This window comes from Astatotilapia calliptera, chromosome 19 (assembly GCF_900246225.1).
Source record: "Astatotilapia calliptera chromosome 19, fAstCal1.2, whole genome shotgun sequence".
Lineage (NCBI taxonomy): Eukaryota > Metazoa > Chordata > Actinopteri > Cichliformes > Cichlidae > Astatotilapia > Astatotilapia calliptera.
In genome coordinates this window covers 13,742,900-13,755,281 of record NC_039320.1, presented here as the reverse complement: position 1 = coordinate 13,755,281, position 12,382 = coordinate 13,742,900, and the positions used below count along the sequence as shown (strand labels likewise).

The 12,382-nt window shown below is 41.6% G+C and overlaps 1 protein-coding gene across 1 annotated transcript; it reads right to left on the bottom strand.

Annotated features, from left to right (window-relative positions):
* Positions 1 to 5,475: 5,475 nt before the first annotated feature.
* On the bottom strand, positions 5,476 to 12,382 carry fosl2 (FOS like 2, AP-1 transcription factor subunit). The gene is made up of 4 exons (XM_026152417.1): positions 11,703 to 12,382; positions 9,083 to 9,337; positions 8,802 to 8,909; positions 5,476 to 7,381 (listed from the first exon to the last, which is right to left on the bottom strand). The coding sequence occupies exons 1-4, from the start codon at positions 11,829 to 11,831 to the stop codon at positions 6,839 to 6,841; spliced, it is 1,035 nt and encodes a 344-aa protein (XP_026008202.1). The 5' UTR covers positions 11,832 to 12,382; the 3' UTR covers positions 5,476 to 6,838.

Below are 12,382 nucleotides of genomic sequence, written 5' to 3'. Positions count from 1 at the left end.
TCTACAATGGTTGCTTGGGCCTTACTTGTTTCCTTTTTGCATTCAAGGGTAGACAGCTGCCAGATTTGTATAAAAATGCTTCTTTAATCACTGTCAGTATGATGCTGTTCATGGTTATCTGGATTATCTTCCTCCCACTTTATCTCACCATGTCAGGGAAGTACAAACCAGCAATAGAAGGTGCAGCCATCCTTACTTCCTGCATCAGCATCCTCTTTAGTCACTTGGCTCCCAAGTGTTTTATTATCTTGTTCAGGAAAGAGCTTAACCAAGAGAGCGCCATCACTGAGTACATTTGGAAGCATTATGAGCGGAAGGGTTTACCTGTGATTGGCACACAACACTGATTTGCAAAGAAATAAATCTTGGGTTCATGTGAGATTCCCTGGCAGTTTATGGGAAGACTGTCTGTTCACCTCATTGGCTAATGAGTTGCCGCAAGGGCAATATACCCTGTTTTAACCTTTCTGACTCTAACCGTTTCCATTTTCTTGACGGCTCATCCAATTCATGGTCACGGATGGGCTGAAGCGTATCTCATCTCTAAGTAGGCAAAGAGGCTGAGTACACCCAGAACAACCAGACTCTAAGGGTAATTATACAACTTGAAGTCTCTTTGCAAGTATGAGTCACCCCCCGTGGTGAACCGTCTTTCACTCAAAGAGCCCACCTCACAATGCAAACTTTAAGCCCTAATAAGAAGAAACAGGTGATGTGCAAATTATCTTTGGTTATCATAACTAAATCCAATTTTTTTCACATCTTGTAAAGATGTAAAGAGCCTCTGTCAATATATTCACTATTCCTTCTTCTTTGTTCAAACCATCTCAGCCTTGCCTTTCTTACTTTGTTTCAATGTGAGCTGTCCCACTGATGTAGTCAATTCTAAGTGGTACAAGCAGAAAGAGATACAGTTTATGTAGCTTACTGTTTGGGTAGGTGAGGATTCTTTCATGTCTTGAACATCCAGCTTTTTCTTGTTTTCTTCTGCTGTTGTCTACATCCAAGCAGTGCTCACCTGTGAAGAAATGATAGTTGTTTTAAAATTTTTGGTTAACGCATTAGTGCGGTTAGCTTGTTAACACGTTAGCGTTAGCACCGTGCAGCCCCACGCACGGGGCGTTCCGTGTTAACTCGCTAACGGAGATTTGCCGCGTTAATGCGGTTATGGCGTTAACGTCATTTTATCGAGATTAACGCTGACAGCACTAATTTTGTTTGTTTTTTCAGAAATAGTTTACTGCAATATTTCACTAAATGCCTGTAAACTGTAAATTAAGAAAACTAAGAATTCTTTTGTTAAATTAAGCTCTAGCTAATAAGAGAATGAAAATCCAACAGGAATATGTTGATGTAAGTCAAGTTAGGAGACATCTGGGTGGAAGGCTGTGAAAGCTACCTCAGATGATCTCAGTGCTTTATCGCCATTTCTATCTGGTGTGATCTATTTTATGGTTTGTGTTTTAGTGGTTGATGTTTATTAAACTGTATTTTATTCAAATATACCTCTTTTTTTAGACTGGTCCTTTCACATAATCCAATTATCAAGTCACTGTTTGTAATCCTGAATTCTTTGTTTAAAGACACTCATTGCACGATGCCCATGACTAGTAATATCTTAAAATATTCCAATTTAACTAAAGCTTTTAAGAGAGTATGAAGAAAGAAATACTTTGACTTCATTTCGAAAACACACCAACATTCGCTATTGCAACAGCAGTTTTCTTTGTGTACAGGCTGTGACCAGCTAACCTGCTGCTGCTGATCTGAGGTTTACTGCACAACTGAATTCAACAATATAATACATTGACCGTGTACTGATGATACTGTCTTTATACTTAACAATTTAAAGTTAGTATACCGGTAGAATTTAGTGAATGAATCTAAGCATCATCAGCTAAAATTCATATTGTCTGTTACTCTTAATATAACTCTAATGTACTCTGGTGTGGTCCCACGGGCTAAGGACTGACCACTAGGCATTTGAAATAAGCCCCTCCCCAGGCCTTGGTCCAAGGTGGGGCCACAGTATCCCTGCTCTGATTGAGGTTGCTTACTTGGGTGTGTCTGGCGCCTCACTCAGGACTGAGTTGAGTTCATTTGCGTCATGGCTGTGTGAAGGCAGGCGGGAATGGTGGACCCAAGAGCAGGATTCACAGAGGCAAACGTAACTCAAAAACACTCGGCTTTATTCCTGGATTGCAGAAAAAACAGAAAACTAGCTAAACTGAGAATACAAATAAACTAAACAGGCAGGTAAGCTGGCAGACGTAACACAGAGTGTAGAATGAGGGACGACGGAATGATGAGCAGGGGAAGATGCAGACGCTAAATACAAGAGGTGAAATGGACCAAGAAGAAATAGCTGGGAGACATGGCTGACACTGATCACACAGACGAGATGGGGAGCACGCAAAACTGAATACACTGAAATAAGACAAAGACCTTCAAAGTAAAACAGGAAATGCAACACACATGCAGAGACACAGACTCAGAGACACAGGCTTTACACAGAGACCCGACTGAACTGGAACAGAGGGAGTACAGAACCAAAACCTCACAAAACACTGAGTCATCAGACTCGGAACCATGACAATTTGCTAAAAAAAAAAAACAGATGAAACAGGGAAAATGTCAAAAATACATTTAATTAAATTTCTTTTTAAATTTTCTATAGATATCACAATAACATCCTTACTAATAAAAAGAAGGAAAAAAGAAAAACTATTAAATTAGTACATTTATGAATGTGAAATGCTGGAATTAATCAGATTATGTTCACATGAAAGGTATAAATGTTAGAGTTTACAGTTAAATAAATATGTACATGTATCAACAAATTCTTTTAATCAGCTACCAGGCTACGTTTTAGGAATATATAAAGATGATAGTGTACATTCTACCTCTGTTGTGTGAAGTAAAACTGACTTCTGGGAACAGACAACGGTGATCCCAACTGATACCTGTGTAATCCATCCTATATCACTGTCATGCAAATATGAAAAAGTCATAAATGGTAAATGGTAAATGGCCTGTATTTATATAGTGCTTTACTAGTCCCTAAGGATCCCAACGCGCTTTACATATCCAGTCATCCACCCATTCACACACACATTCACACACTGGTGATGGCAAGCTACATTGATGCCAACTGAGGTTTTTCACGTGGCATCACATATGCACAATGCCTGCACGTGTCCCTCATGCAATCTCATCTCAGTTACGCCGTTAGTAACGCCGTTACTTGTAACGCCGTTACTTGTAACGCCGTTATTCGCATCACTGAACTCCACACAGAAAGGCCCCGTCCAGGTGGTGGAATCAAACTCAGGACCTTCTTGCTGTGAGGCAATCGCCACACCACCCATTGGGCCCACAAGTTTGTCCTCCTGAAGAAAACCATCAATATGACTGAATGACAATGATGATGATGCCAATTTCATCTGTAATATTTTATGGTCTACAGATTTTAAACCCAACTTCTTCCACTTCCATCTCAACGTTTTGTTGTAATTCCCACATTTGACCACTTGGGGGCTGCAAATACTCATGTTTGGATTTAAAACACCGTTTTTCATAAAAGGACAAATATTGTAAGAGATGTTCAAAGTGCAGTGTGCCTGATATTCAAGGCAAACGAATTAAGAGGTGAATTTTAAATCATTATCATGCTATCATTATCCATGATAGCAAAGTCATTTTATATTATACCCATTTAGTGACTGTTGGCTTTAAAATATACATAAAAGATAAGATAACTCTTTATTGTCATTGCACAGTCATACATAGTACAACAGTACAATGAAATTGGCACTACGCAAAAAATAACACAACACAACAAAAGTAATAATAAATAAATAATATTGCATGTGTGCTTTACGGTAAAGCCTGCAGAATGTCAGTTTATCCTGTGCTTTGACAGATCTTAAGATGATTATGCACACTTTCACATGTTTTAAATTATTAAGTGAACACAGAATCAGCTGATGATTCTCTACACCTCATAGGCAAAATACCTGTCAGTGCATTTTGGAACATTTCTAATGCCATGTGTACGAAACCACCCTCTAAGTAGGCTGGGCTGTCATTTTGGTGAGTGAAGTTCTGGTATTTTATTGGGCTATTAGCACTAATTAGAAGATGTCTGTTTCTGTGCATTGCACCTATACAGTTTATGTATCCCAAACTAAGATGATGGCAAACTTGACCCTAGTCCAAAGCTGTCAGGGGTTTCTTTTGTACTGACTGGAAGGTTAGTTTAAGCTGAATGTGCAATAATTTCATTTGATGGATGTATTTTTCATTTGGATCTCTCAACCTTATGTTCACTCCCCAACGTGCCACTCAGTCACCAGACTTTGAGATCTTTTGCACTAGTAGATAATATGTTCTTTTAGCACAATGGGCCGCTTTCTGATGCCATACTCTGGTGAAGAGATGACACGAGAAGTTGTCTTCTTTATATATGACTCAAATATATTCTTAAAATATATTCTGTGAACAATTTTGAACATAACACCTTCACCGAAAATGTAATACCCATTTATATTTACGATGCTCTTGAATTCCTTTTGTGTTGCTTTTCACTTGACAGTTCATCCAAGTATAAATGTAAAAAAAATATTTTGGTTTAGTTCAAACAGAATAATTAATGCAGTAATATTAATTGTCTGAAATGCATTTTTTAAAAACCCAAAACAATAAAGGACAAAAACTCAAGGTGAAAATTATTATTTTTTTATTATCATCATTCTTTTAAATTAACAAACACTGCTATACATATTGCTGTTTTTTATTAATTTTGAATCATTTTAAACAGTTAAAGCATTTGGAAAAGAAGTAATAGTAAAACAGAGGACAGAGACAGTAGATGACATGTACAGTAGAAGATCTACAGTCAATGGCTTTCCTATGTGTGTCGAGGGGCTCCAGAATATTTCAACATACAGACATGGTGATGTTTTTGGTTATCATTCCACCTTCTCATGCAGGATAACAACCAGCCACAGTAAATCAACCATTACCGAGCCTTTCCAAACAAGTAGCAGCAGCTTGTATTGAATTGAAAAGTCTGTTTTCTGCAACCAGCGCAACAAAACTCTCCCAACCATATCCCTTATTCTTCTCATAGCAAAAAGGTTTGCGATGGCACCTTCCTTTTACCCCTGACGTTGATAGTCATTAGGAATGTCTGAAGTAAACGAAAAAAATAAAAGAAAAAAGTCTCAGATATCGCTGTTGTGTCCTTCTCAGTGCATTAAACCCTCAACCCTTTAAGTTACACACATAAAAATAAAGACAAAGAAGTGTCATAGGTGTCCACTCTTTCATGTCAGGCCAGCTGTTGAGAGAGTCTTCGTATCCCTTCCTTATTCTCGTAAAGTGAACCACATCTGGCCCTCGTTTTAAGCCACTACGTTTCTAACCGAGTACCTCGATGTTGTATTCATGCACCCATAAATCACCACATCTGAGTTGAATTTAAACATCATTTCTTTACTAAAAGTGACAGATTTACAAACACAGTATAAACAGGGTTGACATCATTGGCAGCTGGCGACAGTCTAGACCACAGTGGCTTTTTCAAATTTAAGCAAAATCCCTCCTTTTCAGACAAAGACGGACGAATTACAAGATTACACGCGTCATAAAAATCTTTTTTTTTCCCCCCCCGGCTTTTCTGAAACCTGACCAGAGTTGGAAAAAGGTAAGCGCTTTGTTTAGAGGATGAACGGCACAAAGAAGCCGAGGAGGGTTTCGTTCAAACTCTTCGACCGAAAAGACGAACCTCTCTTGAAGCGACGGAGTTTAGTAAAGTACCACCTCTGCAACACTTTGGCTAGACCAATCAGCAGCCAGCAGTCCTGCAACGCTCTTCACAACTGGGTTCTACTACACATGAGAGATATCCCTGACATCAATGTAAATCACATACACTTTGTCAAAAACAGGTTGTAAAGTTCAGGTACAGAATCACTGAGGAAAAGCACACCAATACTACTGTAAAGTCAAGCCACTATGGCAAAATAGAAAGTAGAGAGTAGGAACTAGTCGTTGATTGAAAGTTGGCTCGTATCCTTTGCAACACTGAGGAGTGCTCGGGTCACCCTGCGGACGACTGCTTTGCTTTTCTACAGGCAGATTAAAGGAGAGGACAATGTCTTAACAAAACACTGTAAAATTTAATCAGCACAGGTCATAAATACAATTAAAGAGATGGAAAGAACATCAGGAATGTGCACACACTCTTTTCCTGAATCGAGTTCTGAAAGGACAAATCGAAGTGGGAAAAGAGATGAGAGGAAGTCTTTGCTCATTGTCTCTTTCTCCCCTTCCAGTAGAAAGCTGACCTCGTTTAGTGATTTATTTATTGATTCGTCTTGGCAGAGTGCAAGTGTCGGACACATGGCTTTTTGAACATTTTCAAAAATATATTTATATTAAGAACGCGCTCTCTTGCTGTAATCACATCAACCAACGGCTGCCAAATGCAGGCATGTCTTTCTTCAGAATTGTCTGCCCAGTAAACGTTGACACTCTGGAGTTGAAATGGTGAAGGGATGATGCTTTTCAGAGTCGGTGCACACACTTTGACGAATAAAAAAAAAATTTTTTTACACTGAAGCAGAACGAGAAGAAACACGCAGCGTAGCCCTTGTGGGTCTCCCTCTAAAGGGGGGAAACGGCTCACATGGTCAGCTTGGTCTGGACTTTTCAGTGTGCTCTTGCGTCTTTAAAGACACCGGAGGGAGGGTGGGGACGAGGGCGCGCAGTCGATCCTTGTGTTTGCTTTCAGCCACAGTGTTTGTTTCTCAGCCGCGCCGAGACGAGCCCTCGCTCAGAGGGCCAGGAGGGTCGGTGAGTTGAGGGAGTCTGAGGACTGGTCGCCGCTGCTGCTGCTGCGCCGGTGGGCCTTGGAGCAGGATTCAGAAGAGGGCGAGGGGCTTTCGGGCTCCACCATGTTGGGGTAGGTGAATATGAGGTTTGGAGCATTTGGTGTGGCAGCCGGAGTAGATGCTGCCACCACTGGAGTGTTCAGGCTGTCTCCATCTGGGCTGTACATCCCGCCACCGATGCTGCTGCTTCCCAGACAAATGGGCTTGATGATTGAGCGCTGAAGCTTGCCCATATTTTCGTCCCTGTCCTCGGGCTCCTGCTTCACCACCACTTGATTCATCTGAGCCCGTGTGCCCATGTTGGTGCGCATGGTGAGTGGGAGCGGATTACACTGCTGCCCGGATGGCTGGTGGCGCTCGTCGATGGGCAGCTTGCACACGGGATTGTGGGCAACAAGCATGAACTCCAGCTTGTCTTTCTCCTTCTGCAGGGTCTCGATCTCTTTCTGCAGGTCTGCCTTCTCCTCCTCCAGCTTCTCGGTTTCCTGTTGAATATGAAGTAAAGTTTAGAACTACCACTTGCATTTTGCCTTAATTGGACAGTGGAAATACAGAGACAATAAATACATAGGAACTTCATCCCTGTTATCACCAAGCCACCAAAGAGTGGTAGACGATTTGTTTAAACTTAATAAAAACATGATGCAACATCTTACTAATGAACATGAGGTGATAAAAATCATCTTCAGCACTTGTGAAGTATGTAATATGAAGTTTCCAGACTGTACGTGTGGTTCTCTGAGAAGCCAAAAGAGGGCACTGTCTGTTTGCTTCAGTTTTCCCAAGCGCCACAATTTTATTAAACCCAGAAATTTGTCATGAACCATTTGGACTAACAACATGTAATCTCGAAGCCTTCTGCTTGAATTTGAGCGCCACATAATGACTGTGCCTTGTTTGTGTCTCAGAGAAATGAGATCCGCATCAAACAGTGTGTCATTAACGTGAGACACAAAAGACACAAATCCACACCATAAAGGCTTTCATCGGCTGTGAGACATGAGACATAAAGATAAGCTGACATGCTGTCTGAGAACTTTGACTCATGGGCAAAGGTATGAGGAAGTGGTACGCGAAGAGCCAAGAGAGGAGGCGCACAGCGAGACTCTTAAAGTGATAGTATCAGTTATTCAGAGAGTTCGAACACTCCAACCTAATGTCACTGAAAAGCAACACTCCTAGGTTTCTATTTTTTAAAGCAGGTGTATGAATAATGCAGTTTAATTTTTGTTTTTCCTTGAAGCATTGGCTGTGACTGTATGACTGTGTGTGTGTGTGTGCGCGCGCATGCTGTATACCCCTATGTGGAATTGTGAGACAAGCAATTTGCCCCTTTTACAAAATGTCCTGCATTCATGGAGACAGCTGCCTGCAGCAAATTCCATTCCTGGGTTCTTTTTTTTAAGGCCTGACAAGCTCAACCTCACTGTAATTTGGGTAATTAGTCCATTTAGATGCCGTTACTGTCTGCCAGGCAGCACTGTGAGACAGCCCTACCTCTGTCTACAGCTGGCCGAGACAAAAAGCTTTTCATTGCCTGTCATCTCTTCACTCAGACCTTGCACTCAGAGACGCAGCGAGAGTCAAACCAGTAATGTGAGGTTGTAAATTTAGGTGTGGACTTCAATCACTCATCAAGAATCTGGAGTCCTGCCAGGCCTCTAAACAAGTGCACCGTGTTCTCTGTGTATGCAAATATGTTTCTGTTTCCTTTTTGTTTTTCTACAAAATATTAAAGATGAAAAAGTTTACAGAAAAAACAAAACAAAACAGGAAGCATGGGGCTTTACTGGCTAATGGTTCTCACCACAAGATGTTGCAGCACTTAGATTTGTGGTATTTTTCTATGAAGACAAAAACAAGAACATTTTGATGGTGATCTCCTGGCGCAGGTCTTCTACTCACCCCTTGCAGCATCTCGGTGAGCTCCCGCCGACGGTTACGGCACTTTGCCGCTGCTAACTTATTCCTCTCACGCCTCACCCTCCTCTTCTCCTCTTCCTCTGGGGTCAGCTAAGGGCGAGAAAAGAAAGAGCATGAAAGGTAGAATGAGGTATTTGACAGACACACACACAATCAATACGAAGCGAAGAGCATAAATAGGAGCTCTGTGTGAGCAGAAAAGCAATCAAAGAGATTTTTTTTGTTTGTTTGTTTTTTTACAGTGGTTAGCTTTGGCTCGTTACCTGTTCATCCCTCTTGCGTCCTCTCCTGGTGTCCCCGATAGAGCGGATGACCCCAGGCCGAGCCAGTGGGTTGTGCGCAAGCAGACTGGGACCATTGGTCAGGTGATGGCCATATGGGTGGGAGCGGGAGTAAGGGTTGGACATAGAGGTGATGACAGTGGGCTGCACCATCCACTGCAGGTCTTGGCTTGTCGTGATTGCATTGATTGTGGGAATAAAGGCACTGTTGGAGCCGGGCATGTCAACCCTGTACTTCTGGAAAGAGAAGGGAAAAGATGGTGAAAAAGGATGCATGATGAAGATAAAAGTCTCCAGAAGAGGATAGATTTATTTCCTAATGTGCTGCTTCTGATCTATTCCAGAAGCATCTCTGCTGTGCTTAGAGTACCATCACAGAGATGCACGCACCACCACCCACCGTCATCAGAGTCACACATTTTTCCACATTTCAAGCTTATAGTGGTGATTCAGTCCACATAGGCGAAACACTGTATGTAACCCCTGGAGTGAAACAGTGACACATGCAGTGATTCATGTGGGAAAGCCCAAGGTGTCCACTGCATCTCATTTTTACTACAATGAGACATAACAGTGCACTAGAGAGCCATTTCACGTCTTCTTAAGTTCACTTTTGATTTGACGGGGCAGATGGGAAATGTAAAATTATATTTTTAATGGAATAAACTTTATTAAATTTATTTCACAGAAGTTTTTTTTTTTTAAAGAAACATGCAATCAGGGGGGAATAGTGGAAAAAAAACAAAAACAAAACAAAACATGCAGTCACTGCTTTGTGAGAACATCTCAAGATATAATGTGTTCCAGAATGGTAGATTTTTGTTCAGACTGTCATACAGACAAACATTTTACATATCGTGCCTATATACATTTGTGCATCAAGGTCTTGTACAAACATTGTCAACACGAGAAGTGATGTTAGATCATTGTTTCTGGTATCAAAAAGGAGGACTGCCAGCCCGTGTGCGTAAATTACGCACGTCCCCACATCCCCGTTATTCCCGACTTTCCGTCGGATATCCCGGCAGTCTCTTGCAACTTTGTTTATCTGGTGAGTCATTGTGTATTGCATTTGTCGAGCACATGTGAAACGCGGTCAGTTCCAGTAAGGGGGGAAGCAGACAGCAGTAACAAGCCAGGCATATTATCCAGAATTATGCGAGTGGAATTTTTGGGCCAGATTAGCTTCAGAATAAGAGCACTGGAATTTACAATACATATAAACCAGGAAATGAATAACTGCCTACAAAGGACATTCAGTGGAATCATGACATTAGAGCCAAACAAGTCCGATTAAAATGATACTGGTCTTACAAAAACACGCGGGGGGAGGGGGTCGTTTACATATGTCTCCATAAACTAGCGAAGAGTTCATGTTCCAACCCTGTAATGGGAAACAGGCAGCCAGCGTGTGATTACAGGGAACCAGAGCAATGATACACGCTGTCCAAAAGTCTTTTACCGTAATGTTGCGTGAGCCCGAGGAGGCTTTTCCACAGAATTGCACGGCAGAGGGTGTGGGGGTAAACAACATGCCTGTTCCCGGATTTATATCCTCATATTTTTGAGATACCGCGTCTTCACGGCATTACACTGTCACACCTCTACTGTATCTAAAGTCTCACTCAGACTATGTAAAAACGTACCCTTATGAGATTTTGGTGTTTTAGATGCATCTCTACAATTACTACCGTGAACACAACGAGGAAGAACGGGCTTTTGATTGCCCTGCGCTCCCAGTCAGAGCGCGTTTCCAGCTGGAGAAAACGTGCCATGTGCAGCCCGAGACCCGCCTGATCGAATTAGACTCTGATTCCATGTGGAATAATAACATGTGGTCACTTAAACGGAACTTAGATAAATTCTGCAGCAATACATATGGAATATTGAAACACCTCACAGCCCAACACGAAATGCCTGTTGCATCCACTATGAGCTTCATCTCTAGCTAGTTTATCATTACCACAGCATGAAAAGTGTAAAAAGCTCAGGTGTGCATTTGCTTTACACGCATTCGTCTCTGTGAGACAATTCGCAAAGAACCCAGAAATGTTCGTTTTACAAACGCACAGGGAATTTGGCAGAAAGAAAGGCGAAATTAACATCTGTAAATCACAGACTCGGATTTATTCCAGTGTGCCAAATTTTCCTGCAACAGGGCACAAACCACGTATGTGTCTTTTTTTTTTTTTTTGTAAATTGTTGGCATAAGACAATTGTACCATAAATTTACGCAAACTCGCGCATTGTCGCCAGCTGCGGTGCGCACTAATGGAGAAATGTAACATTAGACAAAATAATCAGTGTCTAAATATTATAAAAGCAAAATCATTGTAATATTATTAGACTGCACCTATGCACAGATTGACTACTGCCCCTGTTGAGTCACTGATTCGAACCGTGTCACTGGGTTCATTCGGATTTGTGTCTCCAGGCGACCCGGAAAATTCCTGTTTAAATTCAGTTAATGGCTGGAAGTAGCAACACGATGGAATAATTTTCTAAAAATCGGACTTTGCACAAGAACGAACTGACACTTTCATGTTATCCAGAATGCATTCATTAATAGATTAATCTGCAGCCAGTCCTTTCCTTCTGTTACCTGGTAGCTTGAGGTAGAGATCGGACTTCCGATCGTGCTGCTGCCGCTTGTGAAGGACTCTGGCTGGGCCGGAGAGGTGCTGCTGCCGCGGGACGAGGTGTCGTAGTTCCCGGAGTAGTCCTGGTACATGATCCAGGAAAGAGGAAGATTTCAGTGCACTGTTTGAGCTCTGAGAGCCTTTTTTTTTTAAATCCCCGATGCAAAAAAGGCACCAACAGGAAAAAAAAATCCTCTGATTCGAGAAGTCGTTAATTTCCAAAGCAGGAGAAAAAAACAAAAGTGCAATTTTGCTCCTGTAAACTGACCTAAAACATTTTACTGATAATACAAATCGTTTTTTTCCTTGTGTATTATCCCTGCTTGTAGAGTCTATTTCTTGTTGTTTTTTTCCTGGAGCCGCAGGTAGACCTACACTACGCTGCAAAAGATCCTCTCAGGTGCGCAAACTTCAGCTTAAAGTCAGCAGCACACCTTCAGCAGTCAGATCCAGCAGCGACAATCAAACATGTAGTTAGAGTGACTCACACAGGTTAACATTCGCTTTAAAGCCTATTGCCTCTCTACTCTTCTCAATATTTTCCGTCGCCTTGCCAGCTACACTCCTCTGAGCTCTCTTTGCTGCTCACGGAACACTTCGAACTTTTTTTTTCTTTTCCTTTTTACCACACTTCCTAGAGATG

Excerpts from the sequence above, each read along its gene's own strand:
- fosl2 (XM_026152417.1), bottom strand. The coding sequence starts at position 11,831 with ATGTACCAGGACTACTCCGGGAACTACGACACCTCGTCCCGCGGCAGC. Across the intron at positions 9,338-11,702 it reads TCTCTACCTCAAGCTACCAG|AAGTACAGGGTTGACATGCC; the intron begins GTAACAGAAGGA and ends TTCTCTTTCCAG. Across the intron at positions 7,382-8,801 it reads TCACCGAGATGCTGCAAGGG|GAAACCGAGAAGCTGGAGGA; the intron begins GTGAGTAGAAGA and ends CATATTCAACAG.